The following is a 22,854-nucleotide window of genomic DNA, read 5'->3' as shown; positions in this document are numbered from 1 at the left end:
CATGCTGATGTGGAACAATACGGGAGGAGAGGAGAGATTAAGGGAGGAAGAAAAGGGGATAAAATGAGGGGCTGAAAGGAAACGGAGAGGACAAAACGAGGTGCGATGAGAAAAAGAGACGGTTTCGGGATAAGGAGAAGGAAGAAAGCAGCAAGAAATGAAAGAGGGGAAAGTAAATGAAGAGGAAGAGGAAAGAAATACAAAGAGAGGTCGACAGGTGGAGATAAGAAGAAAGAAAAGACAAAAGGGAAGAAGGAGGGAAACGAGAGGAGGGAGGAAGGCGAGCAGAAAGTCAACAGTAATATCGATGAATCAACAGCGAGTCCGAGAGGACTTGACGGATTTCGGCGCCGCAAACTGCCGGAGAGCACGGTTGTCTTTACACGCGCAAACACAATCCAAACAAATACTTTTAAAAAACAAAAAGCGGCAACCCCCCGGAGCAACGGGAATCACAGCGAATGAGAGGCTGAGTGTGTGTGAGTGTGTCCGGTGTGTGTGTGTGTGTGTGTGTGGCCTCGCCGCTGGACGACGCACGTGACGGAGAGACTCATGCAAGCAGCCGAGCCATATTAGGTAGAAAAGAAAGAGAGAGAACCAAAGACACAGACTTTGTACTATAACTTTTGACCCCCTCTGGTTTATCTTTAAATGCAGCTCTGTGGAAAGCGAACCTGCTTCTGGGAGGCTGACGAAACAAGTGGGAGGGTGTGTGTCGCTGCAGCTGTACCAAGCACAAAAACCAGTGTGTGTGTGTGTGTGTGTGTTCATCATCAGACATGAAGCCGCGCAGGCTTTGAACTTCCCAGCTGTCCCATCAAAAGATCTGCATCCTCCCTGCATCTCTTTTTCACACACACACACACACACACACACACACATACACACATCAGTATTTTGCCATTATGTTCAGCCTGGTCTGCAAAAACACACACAAACGCGCACACACACACGGAAACAATGTCCTCTTTTATTTTGCCATTATGTCTTGATTTGTCCACACACACACACACACACACACACACACACATTCGCGTTCTGCATGTGTTAATGTCACTTTTTCCTCCGCCAGCTCCTCAAAATAAAGAAGACAAATGCGTCTGCGAAACCTGTAAATAGATTTAATCCTTTTAACAGTCACGCTATGTGATCATTTTTTAATAGGAACACTCAAACGCCTCGTCACAACAAGAATCCAGGAACAATATGCGACTGAATGAGCACCTGAAAGCCAAGGAATTTACTTTTTCTGGCGTCCGCAGTGATAACTCATAAAACCCTGCAGCTGTTTTCACTACTTATATTTATAAAATGTCTGAAATAAGCAAAAAAATACCCACTACAGACAAAGACATGCTTCAGATTTGTAGATTTGTGGAACTAAATTATCCAAAAATCGTAATTTCTTGACCTACAATGAGATAGCAAAGGCAAATGTTGGAACACATCATCAAGAGTGCTGCAAAAATGGTTCTTTTTTTCTTGATTATTTGTACGATAAATCGATTAATCTATCGATTATTTTTTGAATGCATTAATTTCGATTAATCTTTTACTAAAATACGAAACGTCTCCTACGTCACATAATCATGACATAGGTAGATAGACATGCAACGTGCTGCAGCCAGCACGACAAACGGCTACACACGGTAGCATGACAGCAGCACGGAAACACACACGTGTACGTTGCGTGTTAACATGTACACGGAGCCATACGTGTGGCACTAATTGTCGTATCAGTTGCCGCTGTGATCAAGTATCCGACCTCCTTCCTCCGCTCTGATGATCAAGTGAGCAATCCGCAGTCACGTCTCACAACTGGTGGCGCGTCACTGCACATATAGAAGGACGCCGAGACACGTGCGGTACCATCTATGACAGTAGATAAGAAACACACAGCATCACCGTTTAGGCTGGCTATCGCTGCTGATCTGGATCTCCCTCACATTTGTGACTGATTTGTCATGCAAAACCAGAAGACCACACGGAGATTTCCATCAAAAGGATGCAGGATATGTCGTGTATTGAAAAGATTCATCCAGGAATTTCATGAATCCATATCAGATCCTTTAAATAATGGACATTTATTTAAACCCAGCCCTAGTCACTATCCACAAACACGCAAAAGTTGTCTTACTAATTTGATATGATTTTAAAAGAAAAGCCATTTTGAAGCTTTAAAAGGAAATCTCTTGTTTTCCTCCCAGGTAGCAGCTGCTTTGGTAAATGTCCTCCCTGTCGACATGTCTGCAGCAAATCTTTCACCTGGCAGACTGGAACTGGCCTTCACACACACACACACACACACACTCTCGGGCCGAGCGCAGGTAGCCGGTTAGCTCGGAAAATGTCGCAGTAAATAACACACAGGGTGGGACAGGCAGCTGATGTGAGACCTTGTATGTCAGTGTGTGTGTGTGTGTGTTTATAGTGGCGGGGCGACCTTCACGCCATCACCTCGTTCTACTACTATACTGCCCTCATTTTCACCATCCGCACACACACTCACTCATGCACCGTTGCAGTGCGTTTGTGTGCGTTTGTCCTGTACTCGCAGTGTGTGAGCAACAGCTAAAGTTCAGTTTCACACACACACACACACACACTTCTAAATCTCTCTCCCTCACTTGAGGAAACACACACTTTGACAAAAGTGGACGAATTACGGACGCTCTTCCCTGTCACTCTGCAAATTTGCAAATTTGTGGGTGTTTGACGAGCCGTCGAGTGTGTGTGTGTGTGTGTTTGTGTGTGTAGGACGTTGTTATGCAAGCGTTAGTCATCTCCGCAGGCTTGACATTTATTTCCATACGAGAGGAAGGGAGACAGATTTGCTTCCAGTCAATCATGAACGCCGCGATTACTACACAACCGCTTACAGTAGTCAAGTATTACCGCGGTGCTACGGCGCTACTGTCACAGGCCACTTTATTAGGTACACCAGTAAATGCGTTGTAGTATAATAATCCTGCACTAAATCTAAGCTTCGTTAATGTCCTGGTATTCAGCAACAGTTTCAAATAACCGAGAGAGCCCTTGATTCGACTGCGTTTTCTTTTTGGAGGCTGTGGTTTGTAGACTGTGAAGGTTCTCAGTCATCCATCATGTTTTTTTCCCAAAAATAAAATGAGCTGAAACAAGAGCAACTGGACTCGTAAGGGGTTTCCTGAGGACGTTTCTCTCGCATGACTGGACCCTAGTCTGTACTCAGGTGCGCAACAGCCACAGACTTTTCAATTTAAACCCCAACTCCCCGCCAGTCTTTTGGTACTGAAGACGCCCTCCGAGTCCGGTTGCTCTTGTTAAGACTTGTTTTTTTTTTTTTTTGATAAACCACAAACTACATCCTCAAAAATGATCATCCAGTTAAATTACCGCCCATCTGATGCCACTTCAACATCAACTGAACGTTAACTTGGGCATGGAAGAGGATTTAGTGCAGAACTGTTACTTTACATAGCATTTACTTTCACTAGTGTACCTAATGAATCGGCCGGTAAGTGTAGAACACTATTAAAATAGGGCTAAATTAACAGCAAATTAAAGAATCTCCATAGGATGCTTATTATTCTCAAACAGAGCCGCAATATATGAGATTAAACACATGTAATTGTTGCAGAATATACTCATGACACTCATTAATATTACAGCCACGGTCTGTTGCTGCATTTTATCGTTATCCCTCGTCACCAGTGGCAACCTCTCGCCGCATTTTTGCCTCAGCGTGAACCCTTAATCTGCATCAACAGATCCTGAGGAGAGATGGCCGTTTAGAAACACTGTCCCAACATTTTCATCTACATCCTAAAAATGAAGCAACGTCTACTTGGAACCCCCCTTACCACATGATGTACATGTCTGCAATTTGTGAGCAAATCAACTGTTATTTTATCTGCTGGTGAAAGATCTTGTCGCAACCTTCACTTCTCCCCCGCAGTGGTCTAGATGTGTCGTAACCAGGCTAGAAAATACGGGATAGTACTACTACGGTTAAATAGTAAAACATCTTCCTGGTTCTTCATTATTTCCCAATCAGAGAAACCCAAATTTACTCCTGCACAAAATGAGATGCACAAGTTCAAACACAATCCCACTGCCAGTGTTTAAGAGCTGGCAGCCTCCAATATGGCTGCCCGAGAGGTATTACATCACCTTAGAGCTCTCTGTTCTGTTGTTGTACACCTCTGCATGCTAAAATGACTGCTTCCGGGTGACGGAAAACGCTAAAAACAGAATCTGAAGAGCACCTGTGGTAGAGAGTGAGCACGTCCCTGCAGACAATAAAGCGTGGGCTGAAAATCTGTATTAGCGGTGTGTTCTGGTGCGCTGGTGGCCGTGACTAAAACACAGAAAGGTCCAGAAAGCTTTTCTCCGCCGGTTTCCGAGGTGCTCAGCTCCTCATTCAGCTGCTGGCAACGGGACTAATGAACCGGGCCGAGGTTGCCATTCTAATGGGACCAGAGGACGCACACACACGCACACACACACACACACATACAGGGTGATCATTCAGTCTTCCCAGTAGGCGGTCCACTACATTATTAGACAATGTGGCAGTAACACCACCCAAACACACATAAAAGCCACAAAAGAGGGGAGGCAGGCCTGGCTCTGACCTGAGTATAAAACAGCATTTCCCATTGTTCTGACTCAGAGCCAAACTGGGCTGAACAGGGCCTTCCAACCAGCATGACTTAGGGTTACCAACCGAGGCTCATTCATGTGCCTAAACTTCAATGGAGGACCAACTGAGGATTTACAGGACTCCTCTTTAGACTCAGGATGTACCGTTCAGTCTGCGAACGATCCGATAACTGCTTGTGATCAACTGCAGAGCGACAGTGTCACAAGACAAACATGGCCATTAGCCTGCGTTGCTATGCAGGACAAGACTTTCCAGAGCTCGTCTTTGCTCTGCTTCTTTTTAGAACAGACATAAGGGGCTTCCCGGGGCTTTACTGATTAGCCCAGTTAAAACTGCACCAGAAATCATGGCCATAAATGGTTAGTCCTCAGCCTGGACAGGCCGCTAGCACCTGAAACGTTGCTTTTCTAAGGCTTACAGATTAGCTTGGTTTCCATTCGCGGACTAACCAGAGTTAACAATCTTTAACTCTGGATTACTTTCAGTCCTTAAACTTTATTCTCATTGCATAAAATGCAGTTTGCCAGCTAACCAGAAGTGCAAAATCCTGAGGGTGAAGGTTGTTAGTGGGGGGGAGCCTTTGAGGATCATCCCACAGATACTTGATCAGTTCGGGATCTAGTGAATGTGGAGGCCTGGTCAACACCTTGTGCTGTTCTTCATGTTTTCTTGAGTTGTTCCTAAAGTGTTTTTGTGGCTGCATCCTGCTGGGGATGGCTGCTGCCATCAAGGAGGGTCATTACTATGGGGTGGGGGTGCCTGGTCTGGTCTAGGTGGGTGCTACATGTCTAAGTAACATCCACACCAATGAATGCCAGGTCCAGAAGTTTCACAGCAGAACACTGAACTGTCACAAGATGAGATGGTTAATGTTATTCACTTCTCCTGTCAGTGGTTTTAATGTTGTGGCTGGAAACATGCGCCTAACTATTCACATACCTAGAACGTTCATCTTCCTCTGTGCCGTGAAAACTTTTATTAGGAAGGCATGGAGTCAAATAAACGTGATTATGACTCGTAACATCGCAATGACTTTCGAAGCCGTTTCCCGATTTTCATTTGACACAGTGAGTGCACCCGACGACCGGCCCTCAGTTCCTAGAAAGGCAATTTCCAAACAGACTCCACGCAGCTCATAGCAGGCGGACTAAAGGTCAGCGCTATTTCTCTTTCTCAATAATCTATCTCGCAGAAGTGGGTTGTTGCGGCATCGGCTGTCCTCTGCGTATGCAATGACACTCTTCACTATCTCTCTCACCTGTCCGTCTCTTTTGTCTACTTTCTCCCTTTGCCCCCCCAGCCCCCCTCCCCTCTCCCAAATCGCCTTCCTCTTGCAATCACCTGCAGAGGAATCGATAAGCTATCAGACCATGAAGCCTCCCAGACTCACTCCTTCCTCTCTGTATTTCACGCCGTGTCGATGGGCTCTCAGCCTGCCGTTCGGTCGGCGTTTGCGCTCCTCGTCCGTCCGCCGAGTGCGTGCTCGAGAGCGCGCAGCGGCGTCACACTAAATATTACATTTGATTGACAAAACATCCACCAGGCACTTGTGGCCGCTTGTGCTTGCACACGGCGAGTGTTGGTGTACGTGGGAGCAGCGGCGGAGGGATATTCGAGTGGAAGTAAAGAGGAGCATTAGAGAGAGCGAGAGATAGATAGATAGAGAGCGGGCATCAAAGAAGTCAGGAAACGAGAATACAGTAAACAGAGAGGAAGAGAACGGAGGAGAGGGGGAGTAAATGAAAAGCGTAAAGATGAAATGAGGTCAGGGGCTGCTGAGGAAAGACGAGTCGAGCTGAGCGGAGAGGAAAGCATGAAGCATGAGTGAGAGAGAGAGAGAGAGGATGAAAGATAACAGCAATAACAGGAAAGAAAGGTGTGTTGAACGAGACAGACTGAAAAAAAAAAAGAGCTTCAGGGCTTGAAACACGTACACAGCTGTCCTGCGGTGGCTGGGTGACTGACAGACGGCGGCGCGTTTGTATCGTGCAGGTCTAAAAAAAAAAAAAAGAAACCACTCGCATTTACAAATCTTGTTCTGACAAATATCCCGTCGACAATTTTCTCATCACCCGACACCTCGCGTTCGACGGCGTTTGACGGATGGCTCGATCATGAGGGCGCGGCAGTCATTTCTTATTGGCGGCCGTGTGATTGCAACCGAATCTGGAAGCGTACGCGGAACTGACGGAGGAAAAACTCAAGTTTGGAGTTTTACACCAAGAGAAAAGTTGAGAGGAAAAAGTAGAGGCGTGGGTCTCTAGCCCCATTGCTCCCTGTCTGTCTCCACTGACAACTGTCCAATAAAAGGCGCAAAATGGCCAAAGACATAACTTCACTCATCCCTGTGTGTGGGGTCTCAGGTAGAGGCGGGCGAGCGGGTAACGAGCCCACTCATACTCACAATGGGAATAAAACCCTAACACTTTTAATTTGTGTTCCAGTCAAGCAGCAAAAGCTGGCATGGACCGTTTATAGATTTGTCTCAACTTAAATCAATACTTTATTTAAGCCCAGAGATCCAGGGGAAGACAGAATTGATGCCTCCGAGAAGCATCTTTATTAGTTAAACAGACAAAATAGATTCATGCCTGCAGGAAATTTATCGAAAAAGTTTTTTCTATTCGAGCCCAGTGAATCAAAAATATTCGAAATGATGTACTGCCTTGCTCCGACGGTTTAGAAATATAATAATTCTAGGGAGGAATCAAACGCTTCAACTTATCAACTTATTTTAGTCGTCTGTCCAGGAGCAGAGGTTCTATGTAGCCCTACGGAGGTAAACTCCGCATTGATGCAGAGTCATCCCACAAAAATAGAAATAAAGATGACAATAAAACCAGTTTAAACACCGTTCAGATGCTCAACTGTTTAACTGTCAATGCTCCGTTAACGTTTAGCGCCCAGCAGCAGCAGCAACAGGAGATGCACGTAGTTGCCCACGCCCAGACGCCTCACCGCAAAAACACACTCCAAAACACATAAAAACTAAAGCCTCTCTCATGTACGACATGCCTGCAGATGCACGCTCGCATTAAACAAACACGCACTCACCGCGGAGGAATTTAGCTTATTACACGTATTGCATCACACCAGCAAGATGCCTCGTGTCAACAGCGCCCCCGCCTCGCCGCGCCGCCGTGGGGAAACAATGAAAGCAGAGGGCGATAAGGAGAAAGGAGCGACGCACTCCAGCATGGGCGTGTCAATATTTTCCCGAGTGCAATCAACAAGACGCCACTCATTTCTAATCTGTTGACGGGGGGGATCGGATATTCAGCGGCTACGCAGGCGGAGGATGTGTGACAGAGAGAGAGAGAGACGCGGCGGGAGAGCGCGCACGCTAAGAACGAGTCAGAGTTGATTAGAAATCATTTCCTCGTTAACCTGAAACCCCCCCGCGGACGGGTCTCAATTTTGTGATTGTGGCAATTAATGCCAAAGTGAACGCGAGTTATTGGAGTCGCTCTCCGAGGCATCTGCAGCGGCTTCACGTCAACAGATGCCAGGTGGCTTTCTCCCGTGGAATGGGTTCTTCCCGTTTTTTTGTTTTTTTTTAGAAAATCGAGAAAACCCCAATAAAAGCTAAAACTTTAGATTTTGTGAATTAATCGGGAAAAAAAAAGCAAATAAATCCGAACGAAACTGACTCAATCTTACTGCCAATCTGCTAATAACACTGGACATTGGAGTCGAAGACATGGGGGATTAAATCAGTTTTGGGATGAGTGGTCAAGCATTCATTCATATTTAGTGACAGCAAAGTAATAATGGACTCACCGGCCACTTCATTAGGTACACTAGTGCACTAAATCATCTCTTCGCGGCCGTTCTAATGTTCAGCTTTTTGTGGAAACTGCGTCAGAAAGGCTGGACGAATATTTTAACGAACGCGGTGCCATTAAACTGCGTTGCCGAAATAACAGAATCATGTCAGATCGAAAGATTTCGTGCAGGACTGTTGAATTAGACACTAGTGCACCTGACAAACTGAAAATATGATGCGATTGGACGAATATATTCGGGACAATTTTAAAATGAAATTATTTTTTTTCTGTGATTCCGCGTCTTTGACTTTTCGTGCCCCGTGCGAACGCGTGTGCGACAGTAATTATGGACGTGTAAGCATTACCGCGTGCATGTGTGCACTGTGTGTGTAATGCCATCGCCGTAGCACTGAGCTCTGTGGTCACGCAAGCCCGAGCAGCCTTTGGGAAGTAGGTCAATGAGCGAGCGAGAGGGAGAGAGGGATAGAGAGAGATAAGAGAGACAGACAGAGAGAGAGAAAACCGTGGTCTGATATTACGTGGAAGAAGAAGAAGAAAAACACACCGAAAAGATGGGAAGAAGAAGAAGGCGACAGTGGAAAGTTACCAAACGGGCGGGATGCCTTTTAAAACGTTAACATGTTCTTACACGCCACGCATGGCACGAAGGCTTAAGTGTGTGTTTTCGTGTTTCCCTGCACCATTGTGTTTGTATACGTGTCCCGGTGGACTCCCTACCTGGGCTATATGCAGGTAGAAGCCTGTTTGCTTACGGCCGACATGCATGACTCACACACAGCCCACCAGAACACACACCTCTAAACTTTCCATCGCCGAGCCGCGGAGGAGTCTCCTGAGCCCGTCGCCGCGAAGCAGCCAGCTCCACCCTAATGTGCTTATCATTATGAGCTATCATGAAATTACGTCACATTATCACGAGAATAGATCGCAATATCGGGGTTTATTACATTTTGGAGCCCTACAGAGGGGCAATTTATTAAGCTCTGATGAGTTAGTGCATTAGTGTGCAGTTACTAAGTTTCTCCGGGGCTTGTAATTGATAATGTCTGTTGGCTGGAGATATAATCGCCGGGTTGACGGTTGTAGTTGTGATTGAGTAAAACGGCGACATCCAAGCCCACGTGGACTTCTCCCGCTAATTGCGGTCGGACCAGATTTCATGCGCGAGTCCGATCGTGACTGATGCAGCGGTGACGCGTGCACATCTGCGCCGAGGAACTTATTTATAACACGCAACACACACATTAATGCGCCTTTCATCCGAGGAGGCAACAACGGCTAAAAATAACGACAAATGGCTTTTAAAGTGGAGTAATGGAAGGGGAGAAGCGCTCAGAGAGAGTGTGTGTGTGTGTGTGTGTGTTACTGCGCTGAACCGTATCAAATAACGTTCTACTGGACGCGGAGGGCTGCGCTTCTAGATAACGGCGGCTCGCCAAAGTATGTGTTTGTGTGTAAAATGCATGTTCACACCAGTCTGTGCTTGCCTTCCCCTGGCACCTGGTTGCCACAGCTCTATGCCATGCTGGCATTTGTGTGTGTGTGTGTGTGTGTGTGTGTGTGTGGTGTGTGTGTGGTGTCCTCTTGTCCCCTCTCGTGCACACTTACAACATGCCATGGAAATTTCCTTTAACCTTTTCTCTCATTTGCACCAGTGCCCTTGAGAACTCTCTCTCTCTCTCTCACATACATGAACTGTATCTCCACGTCTCTCTCCCCCCTTTCCCCTTTCCTCTCCCTCATGCACCCCCCCCCCCCCCCCCGCCTCTGTCAGTTCAGTGTGGGTTCCTTTAGTGATAAACCAACTGTCATTCTGTTGGGACTGTCAACAGTTTGTGTGTCCAACTCTTAAAACCAACAAAAGAGTCACGTGATGATTATCATTTACTACGACCATGCTGCTGTGCCAGTTCACAATTAGTACAAGCAGTGAGTACACAACTTCTACTGCAATATACAACAGCGCTAAAGAACCAAAGTACTAATATTGGTGCAATTACTGTAACCGACTTAAATGTTGCTGTTGCAGCTGCTTGGCCTTCTATTTTGCCTCTACTACGACTGTTGCGGTTGCTATTGGACACATCCATGTATGGACGCCCCGATCGGTATCAGGAGGCCGTAATGGGGCTGATTCAGGCATTGGGCTTGGCGCAAGTCCAATCATTCGTAGTTATTTTCATTTTTAGGCCTGCCATAAACCAAAACCACGCCCCTATAGTGCCAAAACGTCCTCTTCCTCTTCTGTTTTTAAGGCGGTTGGCTATATAGACAGTATGGTTAGCTCGCAAAAAAGAAAAAGAAGACTGCTTCTTCTTACACTATAGTGGGGGTAGGATAGTGTCAAAGCTGCAGGAAGAGGAACCAAAATCACGCGACTAAACATGTCTGCTGTGTGGTAGAACTTCACTGCGTTTTCACAGTGTGTCTTTACTGCAGCTAGCATGGATGTTTGGTGAGGTGGTAGACAAGTTTCCTGGAGGCAGCTTCAAGGTGAAAAATCTTCCAGAGAGGGTTAGGGAGTTTATGGCAGCGTTGGACGACCAGAACATTTCTGGAGTAGAGAACACAAGGTACCAGCTACCCTCTCCACACTACATTAACTTTGACAGAAAGATTTATTGGACTGAATCCAGTCGACTCTAGGAGAAGACAAGGAAAGACTTTAGGAAACTACAGACGAGGACGAGGTGTCGGCAAATTTCTGGTTTATCTTTACAGTCCGAGTAGTATTGGCCAATCGTGTTTGGGCGGGCATGCAATCAAAGAGTGTGTATGGATAGCAAAGGAGGAAGACATTGTAGAGGCGGTTGTAGAGGTTTCTGCTATTAAACTCTTTGGATTTAGACATCGTCTCTCAACTTCAACTCCATTCTTGCATCTAAAGTTAGCCAGAAGTAAAGTTAAAGGTAGTTAAGATATCAGTTAACCATATATCAACTGGGTCATCAAACGGCCAGAAACTCTGCCCCCCAGAGGTTAAATCCTGAGACGAGACTGGGTCACAAATTGCTTAAACCCCAACAGATAGCCGTCAAGAATCCACAGAACCATGTAATCCTCCAGCTTGTTGAGCAACAGTCATAATCACACGCAGTAATCCCGCTGGACCAGTGGCTTTTTGGAAGGGGGAAGACACTGTGGTCTATATATTTTTGTTGGCAGACTACCAGCATGTTCGTATTTATGTCCGCGTCACCTCTTCGGTCCAGCAGGCTATAGTGTCACTGTGGGAGGACTGAGGATGTGTTTGTACAGTTGGGTACTTGCCCATCTACGGCCCAGACATCTTTACAACTCGATCTGTCTGACGGTTAAGTTGGGGGGGGCAAAACACTGGCACGACGTCAAGAAGAGAGAGAGAGAGATGGAGGCCTGCGCTGTGTGGGCAGTGGCCGAGTCCAAACCAATATCGGAGCAGCATTTACACCTCCGCCCCGCGCACGACCCTCGTCCATCTTCCGCGTTTTATTACGGTGTCACTCCAAATCAAAGTCTCAAGTTTAACAACAGCGGAAAGTGTCAAAGTCCCATTTTTCAATCGTAGCAGAGAGTTAACAAGCCCTACGTTTTTACAGCTACGGATCCGCTTTGAAACTTCATTCACACCTGAATATAAAAACAAACTTTAAAGGGATTACAAATGTTCAGCAATCCTTAACTCCTTAACACTTTTACAGTTGGTAGACGGTGCACATAGAGTCAAATGCCGGCAAAAATTGAGGAACTTTTATTTTATGCAGCTGTAAACTTACATCGTTATGCACAGTGCAAACTCCACATTCCCCAAATCAATCCAGTTTTACTACCACTTTAATACTTCAAATGCCACTTCTTGTACAGATCATGGAGATATGACTAACATCAGACTCTCTGCAACACAAACACGTTGATTACCAGGATCTCTTTCATCTCATCTGCCTCTCATCTCCTCAGATTTCAGCCCTCGGTTTGCCGTTCCTGCTTTAAAATAAGACATCTCCCTGATGGCTGCCCCCCACCCGTGATAAATCACGCAACAGAGGAGAGGTTTAAAGAAATAGGGCAACCGGCTCGCTCGGCGACCGCTGGGCCTCCACGTGCTTCCCTACAAAGCCCTGAGCTGCTGGGTGAGATTGGATTCCCCCTCTCCTCCGAACCTCTCCTCTCTCCCTCAGGTGTTGCGCAAAGATACCGGGCGACCACGGGTGTGCATGTGCGAAGAATGACAAATCGCCTCGCGCTCGTGTTGACACTATCAATACAGCAGCAGGGCTCCTGTGATGAATACAAATGGCCAATAAAGGTTAGCTAAGGACACGTGGTGTTCACACACATACGCATCTGCACATATGTGTCAACATACATGCCAGGGGAAAGGAAAAAGGAAACAGGCAGAGATGTGAGGCGGAATTTAGATGAAGTACGCTGGCATGCTTCTTTTTTGCAGCGGCAATATATATGCACACTCATCTCCTGCATGACATTGTACAGGCAATGAATAATGGATATTTAACACAAGGTATCAACCCACTGAAGAAGAAACTGAGGATAATACAGACAGGCACCTGATTGGCTGTATTTACACTGGATCAATTCATCCAGGGCGTGATGATAAGAAGGCAAACACAAGATGTTAAAGTCATGGGAAAGGCTGCAGGACACGGCCAAATTAACACACTACGGATCACAGAGCAAATTATTCTTTTAGGCCTCCTACTGGCTGCTTCCATCTATGTGGTGTGTAAAGACCCAGTTGGTCAAAGTCCTTCTTGAGCGCAGACCTTTACCAGCTCCCCGATGCTACAGCAACATTACCTGAAATCACGCTGCCCCTGTTAAACGACCTTTATTTGAGAATCCCGTGAGCTACCCCGCGAGATGTATCCACACAAATGAACCAGAGCCTGTCTCATTTCACGTTCTCCTAGATTAGGCTTTGCAATTAACACTTTTTTTTTTTTTCTGTCAAGTAATCTAATGATAATTTTCTTGCTTAATCGACCAAACATGAATCTACTAAATGTCAGATTCTGGCTAAATGTTCAATGCAGACTCCACGCTGGAAAGAAAATAGCCAAAAATATATTTTAAAATAACCTGGAGCCATTGAAGATTTGGTGGATTTGCAAGATGGAAATGACTTTGATCACCTGGTCGCTGACAGTGGGCCACGAAGGTTAAGTGGTATGTAAATGATGATTTAACAATAAATAAGCAGCATTATAAATCCTGGTCTGAATGCGCCGTAAAGCACGGGGAATGATGAGAGGTGATAACGGTGAATCACAGCACTGACTATAAACCACATAATCTGTATTAAAACCATAGCCTGGAGAGAGAGAGAGATGAGATGGAGGAGAAATTTACATCTTCACATCCCACTCTGGCTTGAGTCACAGCGAGCGCGGCAACAACCTGGAACGCGGCGACAAACCGAATAGATTTTCATATAAATTAAGACGGCAAAAAGGCAGCCGATGAATACCCAATGAGACTCCTCCTCGCCAGTGTCTTCCGTGCTGTTGGGATTTCATTCCCTTCCTTATCTCTTCCTCTCCTTTCTCCAACCATATCTGTATCTTTGTACCGCTCACTATAATACAAGCTCTAAAGCTGGGTGTGCGTGCTGGATGCTTGGTACGGATGAGTGCTACTGCGCTGTTTCACCTCAAGGGAAGAAGAACAGTTTAGAAAACCCTGACTAGTGCATGCAAGATATCAGGATGCAAACTGAATTGGTACGATTGCAAAAGCTGCCAGTTTCTTGTATCAACCCTTTGACTTTTCCAAGGGTTAGGGTTAGGGTTAGTACCACCAAAGGATCATAATTAGCCCAAATTAGTCTTGTTAGATTCTGTGACTGGGAAGAAGCTGCATAAAATAGGCCAAAGAGAAGCAGAAACCAGGCTCAGGTGTAGCCTGATACAGTCTTCCTGGTGGAAACCAATCTAATGAAGAAGTATTGAGTGCCTGCAGCTGGCCCCAAACCATACAGGTCAGTAAGCCTTTGCTAGCCCTGTTTATCCCCGTTTGAAAACCAGGCCAAAGGTTAATGCTGCCAGAGCCTTCGTGTGCTCTGAACAGGAGTCCAAAGATAAAGCCAAATGAAGGAGGAAAAAAAAAAAATGCAAAGGACAAATTACCATGATGGATGGGCACACCGTGGCAACGCTCCACCACTGCGAGCGAGCGCTTATTGTATCTGGATATCTTTAGCGGGATCTCTCCCGTGTGTAATTATGAACTGCAAAATGAATCGCATTAAATGTCCATAAAATCACAATGAAATCAATGGGAGCATCTATTGATTAGGGAGGAAGATCTGCTGCGGCAAATTAAGGGTGTACAAACCTCCTGGGATGCGTAAGCGGATTATAAAACCGCGTTATGAAAAACTGTACGCGAGCGAAGTGAACGGAAACTAAAACGAGTCATGCAAGTGTAAAAAAAAAAACCTTCAGGGGCCACATACAGCCCAATTTGAAACCCCTGGGTTACAGGGGTTGCAGCAATATAATCCAAGTTGTCCCAAGACATTTTACAGACCCATAGCCCGAAGTCCCCACAACAAGAGCTAGGTCAACTGTGGAAGGAAAACCCTTGAGCATAACCCAGCACATAGGAGCAGACCCACTGCTTGAGGCCGGCCTTAAGCATCGACTAACATTAATTGACAGATCTCATGGGGAAAGAAGATTCTAAAGGCGTTATTTGTGTGGACGTTCTTACAGAAATGTGAAAATCAATGAGAAAAGCATCGTCCTCATTTAATCCTGCAGCCCTAACGTGAGCACGACTGTTGATGCCAAGCAGGCCCGAGTGAGCAGCTGACGAATCGCCACATAATTAATTATTGAGAGACCCCTCACCTTCCTCTGCTAGCATGCTAGCTAGCAACAGCAGACACACAGAAACATGGATGCACACATGCGGTTTATGAGCCTCGCTTACACACACAGTCCCCACGGGGGGGGTCAGTATCTAAGCCGGATGCCTGATGAACCTCAGAGGGATTTGGGAGGAAGCAGCCATATTCCCAACACCCACACTGACGCACACAGACACGACGAGGATCAGCCACACATTTATAGTCGAGCACGCTCGCAGCGCCACTTGGCACCTTGGTGCAGCACCACAGCAACCATCAGGCTCCCACAGCACCGGGATAGGAAACATTACCCGGGCGAGTCAATTCCGGCGGCAACAGAGCGAAGCCGTGTCTGTTTCATCGATTGAACGCCTCGCCATTCATCTTCGCAACAAAGACAACGCAATGATGCAATATGTATGCCGTAAATCTAACGCAGACGGCCACGACAATGGCGGCGGTGCTCAGGGCAAGTCCAAAACGATCCCTCCTGCACCCTCCTATCTCAATTACCGGGATTATGTTCAGGGGGAACACTCTGTTCTTTCTATTGACATGATGTCTTGACACTCTGACCTTTGCCCCGTTCAGTCTGTAGGTTCCACCACTGATCTGTAGGAGATTCGCCAAGCTGCACCGGCTGTGTCAAGGAAATATAAAGTCAACTGCTCTCTCCGCTACGTGAATGCAAAGTTTGCATATGCAATTTTGGATACTGTTTACAGTGCATGCATCTCGTGAAGAAGCTCACCAGTGTGTGACTGTATGTGTGCGTGTCACCCGGTACAAAGTGACAGAAGGGACAGGTGAGTCACTGTAGGGCTGCAAGCCGAACACATTGCACTGCAGCACTGCACATCACGACTCAAGACGGACCGAAAAGAAACAGTGTGACGGATAAAGGCAGAGGATGGGGAGGGAGGGGATAAAATGCAGAATGATAAATAAAAACCTATAAGAGAAAGCGAGGGAGAGAAAAAAAAAGCTTAAATCTGCGAAAAGAGAAGGTGATAGATGAGATGTAGGCGAAGAGAGTCTTTCTGTTTGTCCCTGGCTCAGTGTAAATCCCAGTCACTGCCAATAACACCTGTATCCATCACTCCTGGGTGGAACTTCAAAGCCTTGTTATTTATACGCCTGTCTGTCTGCCTGTCTGCCTACCTGGCTGTCTAGACCCTTCACTCTTCTCCGTCACCGTCCACTTTAAATCCGATTTATTCGCCTACGCCAAGAAAGTGATGAGCCTAAACTTCTTGCAGTCTAAACCAGACCGATTAGGCATAACATTACGACCTCCTTCCTAATATTGTGGAGGCCTCCCTTGTGGTGACTCATCAGGGAATGGACATTGGCCTTGGGGGGTGCCTGGTCTGGTCTAGGTGGGTGCTACATGTCTAAGTAACATCCACACCAATGAATGTCCAAAAGTTTCCCAGCAGAACATTGAATTGTCACAAGACAGTCAGTGTTATTTACTTCTCCTTTCTGTGGTTATAATGTTGTGGCTGATTGGTGTATACATGATGATTCATAACATACAGCCACTTTCAACCATCAGTCAGGTTTTCACACTAAGAGTAAACACGTTATCAGCCTCATCTTACTTCCTTGCCTTGGTTATTTTTGGCTCTCATGACCATGGTTTCCGCGAGTGTAGAAATATGTCATTAAAATGGAAATTAACCAGAATTCATGACGTAAACAAACCTTTAAAAGTGCTTTTTTTTTTCTCGCTGTAGCCAAATCCAGCTGACAAGCGGTGCGTGGTCAGTAAGGGACTGTGTGACTTCCGATCTGAAATTGGATAGGATCACCTGATGGCCGGGGATGAGAGGCGACTGTCTGCTACGTAACTCGTCCACACACATTCACACCCACGCTCAGACACCACGGTCAAAGGATAAAGTGCTGACTGGCTCCATAGCGCCACAGAGCAGCACACTAATGGATTAATCTTTATTAAGTTTTCCATTGTGGTAGATGTGGGCGTTTCTTTCAGAGATGCAATCAAAATATTAAACACTTAAGAACAGAGATTTATCTTGATTAGTCTGATGGTAACACGCTGCCTGGGGCCCAAAGGAGTCAAACGTGACAGTAGTAATTCATCAGTTGAGGTCTGGGAACAATGTCTTCTTGGCGAACCTTTCCAAAGTTGTTGAGTTCTCTAACTCTCAACCAACATCCAACTATTCATCAATTCGTCGTTTGGAGCTTTTTTTGGATGCTGCCAAATTTTTCTCAGTAAACAGCAGCAAAGAATAACTCAGTACACTGCAATAACTTTTTTACGACCCCTGTCAAGAAACTGATTCCGCTATTCTTACTCGACAACTTGACCTCTAAACCAGAAGTTTAAAATAAACTTCAAAGCGCAAACAGTTGACCGGTGTGAACGACAAACGTCTGTCTCACCGTACTCTTGATGTTCTGAAATGTTTTTGAGTCGACCGTTTCTCCCTGCAAACCAACACGTGCGCTTTAAATTTCCATGTGACTTTCTTTGTAGAGGCGAGGTTGCCTAACCGCTGCGCTGAACAGCAGAGCAGGCCCACAGATGAGCCACAGCTAATATTTTACTAGCATATGCCCTGTGGCTGGTTGAGTCCTGTTACAGCAGGATGTGGTGACTGACGTTAAGTCGGCCTGATCTTCCCAGAGTCAATCCCCTGACAGGACCCAGACTGGCCCTCCACAGCCGGTCAATGATTACCACGTAAAGAGCTTTCATACACCAGCAGCAATCTGAAACAACTTTTCAACAAGTCCAGTCATAAAGCTGGAGACAGAACTTTTCCTGTTCCTTTAAAAAGACATAATGTTCCCTACAGGAGCCATTCTGGAGGTGTACCGCTCTGGGATGGGGCTACCATCACACTTGCATGATTCAAAAACAAATATTTGTACAAGATATCTTAGAACTGTGTATAAACGTAAAGCATTTTAAGCTATTTGCATGTCGTTTGCACCGTAAATGTTAGGGTTTGGGCTAAAGGCAGAGAGAGGCAATCCAGATTATCCTTGAGAGTCATTGAAGACGGCGCAACATGAAATGAGAGGCCAGAGCCACACTGGATGGTTATTATTGTTCATCCAGTTGGTTAAGCTTTTTAGACATAAGTATGGTTGTTTCAAGTTCATGTCGTCGGCACCATCGAAGTAGCAAGCCAACAGCGGCGTAACATAATAAAATGTCTTTCTAAGCCACAACTCAATCAAAGTGGAGGCTATAGAGAAGGCCAGTCTCGGTCTTTACAGAGACCAAGAAGCTGCAGGGTTATGAAACCAGACGTCGTTCCTAAAATTTCTATATCTGGTTTTGGTAGTACTGTATTAGAAGCTGTGTGTGCACACTCTGTTAAAAAGCCAGACAGAGCGATGACGTGAAAACTGCTTATTTGACTTCTGAAAGTACAGTGCACCGACTGACATCACGTGAGCATGGGGCCAACGGTCGGAGGATCGGACGCTTCCAACGCCAGCGAGCGGCTCTGTCCACATGAGAGCTGACACGGCGCTTAGGGCCACTGCATATGACTTTGATGTAAACACTGAGGGGGTATGTTGAAGATGGAGCCGGAGACTGCATTTTGCAACACAGGTTCAAATACTAACAGAAAGTTGACGGTGTCCTGTCGTGGATTTGAATGTGATCACGTGGAAATGAAAGTAAACGAAGCAAAGCCAGGGGGACTCTGCAAAAAGTGGCCGCAAACAGATTCAAACCGGGCCGATTTCACGCGCCGTAAAAACCACTTAACTACGTGATAAAAGGCAGATGAGACAGACGACGGGCAGACTGAGTGTGAAGAGTGTGTCTGAAAGAGACAGGAAATGGAAATGAGAGAAAATACGGCGAGCTTGTGAACTGTACGCATGTGTAAGAGCGAGCGCTGGCAGAGGAGTCACATGTTAGGCGGTGGGGGGGGGGAGGTGGAGGAGGAGGAGGAGGAGGAAGGGCTGCCGTCCCTCCAGTCTACGTCAGAGTTAACGCCTCCCTCCCTCCCTCCCTCCCTCCCTCCACTACAACTCACATGACTGCAGCAGGCCCTGTTCTGTAACTCCAGTCACGAGGATAGCGTAGTATTACAATAACCAGCCGGCAGGGGCGAGAGCCATACACACACACACACACACACACACACACACACTGAGAGAGAGAGAGAGAGAGCAAGGGAAAGCCACCAGCCAGCCCTTATAACCCTGAGTAAATATTAACATATTAACGTTTGTAGACTAGATAACCTTATCAGACTACACATGAAGAAAGAACTTAAAAGGCCATACAATGTACAATCTGATTTATTTTTCTTTTCCCTTTTCCTTATTCAAGTTGCACTTTATCTTTCCCCTTCGGTGCCACTCAAGGACTTTGCAGCAATCCGGCCTCGGAGGACGGAGGCCGCAATTTTCTTTTTTTGATTTTACTTCACATCCATTTACGTTACTACGGGAACACACAGTTTCCTTTGAGGTTGCTGAAATGATCTCAGCGCACACGGCGGCTCTCCACATCCACCTCCACCTCCTCGCAGACGCTATAGGGTGTTTACGGCCTCATCTCGGGGGGGGGGGGGGGGGAAACGGACATGCTCTCGACGCCCTGTGCAGCATTTCAAATCGGCATTCGCCTTTCCGACGAAGGCGCTCTCGCGTGCTCGGTGATGTCTGGCTTTCGGAGGGTGACTTTGCGAGCCACGTGTGCATGTGTGAGCGACTCCCGTGGGAATATTAGGAGCCTGTTTGGGCGCCGTGACACACAGGCACACACCAATGCATTATGAAGGCAGTTCAGAAAGGCATGCAAATGAGGTCGTGTGAAAAAAGCGCGTGCTGTGGTTGTGCAATGACGGTGTTATTCAATAAGATTTTACTGTCATTTATTATCAAATTAGGAGAATATTTATCTCCTTATTAAATCTTTAAGGAATGGGGGATGGGGGTCACATGATGCAGTTCATCTCTGTCCTGCATGTGTGTACAGTGTGGAGCTACTGTGTGCGTCCTGTGGAAGCGCATGCCCCTGCTGCAGCTTATAAATAGCCCACAGACTCCCTGGATCCCACCGCACACTGAATTAACCTGCTTAAGCTGCCAATCAGCTGTGACAGATAACACCCCCCCCACACACACACACCTCACCCCAACACCTCCCCACCGCCGCCACCAACACAACATCCTCTGATGACCGTGCAATCAGAGCAATAACAATCACAATCATGGTGCAGTAAACGCCGCGGTGCCACTGACACACACACGGCTGAGACTGTGGGTTTTTGGGTGAACGGTGATAATCCCAAGTCTCTGCAAGCCAGAGGAGGGAGATGGAGATTAGACTTGATAAAATTCTCGCGTGAGAATTTGGATTTTTTTTTTCTTTATTTATTTATTTTTTTCGCTAAAGTCAATCCGGTTGGAAAATCCGCTAATTTATACTTCCCTTCCATTTGTGCAGCAAGATGCATGCCACATTATACAACCAGGAGCCTGTCCTATTAAACGCTTCATCCTAAAACATTCGGCTCACATCTCACGTTGAATGCATCACTCCCTTTTGATGTCATCTCAACTTCTATAAGTGGTAAACGTCTCTCTCCCCCGCCCTGCGAGTGCTGCCTTGGAAGGAGATTATGTAGGGATTCTGTTACAAAAGCGAGTACACTATAATAAAAGGTGCTTGACGGTGTGTTGAATGTGTGCCGAATTCAATAAAACATCATGTAAATTCGTTTAAATTATTAATTCAAGTTTTAGGCTGATGCGTATTGGTCAGCGAGGCAGGAATTCCTTAAATTCAAAGATTCCCGAACGCGATTTGGTGTCTTTGCGCTTCCTTGGAATACAGTGGGGTAAAAAAAAAAAAAAAATCTTCCAAAGCCCACCACCTCCAACATGAACACCGTCGATTACCGGGCTGCCCACCTCAACCCGCGAGACGCGCAGCCGAACAAGCCGGTGTTTTCGTTTTCGCCAGAGCACATCGTGTGAACCAGGCGAAGGTTTTGTAACCGTTGCCAGGCGCTTACGCAAACGGTTACGAAAACCGAAAAAAAAGACAACAACAAAAAAAAAAAAAAAAAAACGCACCAACTTTCTCAGCTGATCACTGTTTGTTTCTGAAGAACGACCATCTAATAAATAGATCTGACTACCGGTGCGAGCCGCTCAACTTTGAAGCGCCCTGCAGAAATCCAACACAGATATCCAGAGATCCCCAGCTAAGCCCGCGGTGCTGTGGCAAGCAGCTTACAACCAAGTGGATAAATAACATTACAGAGCACTCGTGTGTTGCAGTGCTGCCACAAAAAGGGACGATTTATCAAACATCTGCTTCGATTCTGAGAGAGAAACGTGTACGCGTAAAATAAAACATCCAAGATCACGCGTAAAGCAGACACTAAAAGACACAAGAATTTTCTCTGCACGTTTTTTTTTTTTTTTTTTTTTTTTTACAGCCAATCGCTCCTGTAGTCAATGGATTTAGTATCATAATGTCGTAATATCATAATAGTCCTCAGGCCAAGTCCATGCGTTCAAGGCGAACCACGTGTCCAAGTCTCCGGCAATGAAATGAAAACTTCCCTCAAGAATGCGTCAAAAGTTTCCAGAGCGCCCCTCTGCATACCAAATAATCCTCCCCGAGCGGCCGCTCTCCGCTTCCAGCGCCATCACAGAAACATTTATTCGTTTTCATCCGTCAAAATCCCCCGATGGCTGATGACATTTCCTCCAGAGAAGCACACATGAAAGCCAGACCTTGCCCACGCGCACACACGGACACACACACACACACACACTCTCCACGCATGCATGCGGACCGAGACGCCGGCTCCGCACTGTTGCCGGAGAGATGCTGCTGACAAGCCGGGCGAAAGGCTTCGCATCAACCGGGGCACAGCGCGCGCCACGGCCGGCGACGTGCGAAGAGGCGACCCGGTCTGCAAAGCCCGAGGTCCCGCGCGTCCAAAGAGGCCGACATCTTACCTGGCTGCCGGAGTTTTCTGTCAGGTAATTGAAGACAAAGGACGAGAGTTCCTCATCTAATAGTGGAGCGCAGTCCGCCATCTTCTAGTGAATGAGGAGAAACGGAGCCAGAGAGTGGAGTATAGGAGGCGGAGGCGGAGCAGTGGGGGAACGCGGCCTGTAGGGGGCGCGTCTGTTTACCCCCCTCACACCTTTACACACACAGCAACAAACCAACACTTTACAGTCATGCGGTTCGTCCAAGTGGGGTCTGCGGGGGGCCACCAGGGGTCAATGCACCGGAGCCCCACTGTAAAATGAGAATTACATTACCTTCAATGTCAGAGCAGCTAATTTCCCAGAGTGTGTCTGTTTCCATCAGATATGTGGCCATAATCCCAGATAGGTGATATATGATTTTTTTATTTATTTTTTTAATACCCATGATGTGTTTACTTGGAAATAAAGACATTTGTTCTTTAGAAACCTTTTAATAGTTTAATGAAGATAAATCACAGCCAGAGAACTTAGCAGCCTTAAAGTTTTCTCTGGAAAATTAAAAAGAAGAGGCCGTTAAGATATATATTTGTATTTACAGTAGAAAAACA

General features: G+C 46.4%; 1 protein-coding gene across 1 annotated transcript in view; it reads right to left on the bottom strand.

Moving 5' to 3' along the window:
* Positions 1-22,348, bottom strand: part of ppargc1b (peroxisome proliferator-activated receptor gamma, coactivator 1 beta) — a gene marked incomplete at its 5' end in the record, with an annotated part of 88,338 nt that extends 65,990 nt beyond the window's left edge. Inside the window, one exon of the mRNA XM_084550505.1 lies at positions 22,268-22,348. Coding sequence (XP_084406631.1) covers positions 22,268-22,348 — 81 coding nt within the window. The remainder of the gene's footprint in view (positions 1-22,267) is intronic.
* Between the last annotated feature and the right edge of the window lie 506 nt (positions 22,349-22,854).

This window comes from Chelon labrosus (genome assembly GCF_963514085.1).
Source record: "Chelon labrosus genome assembly, chromosome: 8".
Taxonomy (NCBI): Eukaryota; Metazoa; Chordata; class Actinopteri; order Mugiliformes; family Mugilidae; genus Chelon; species Chelon labrosus.
Note: the sequence above shows the minus strand (reverse complement) of the source record. Positions and strands in the feature narration are given on the sequence as shown.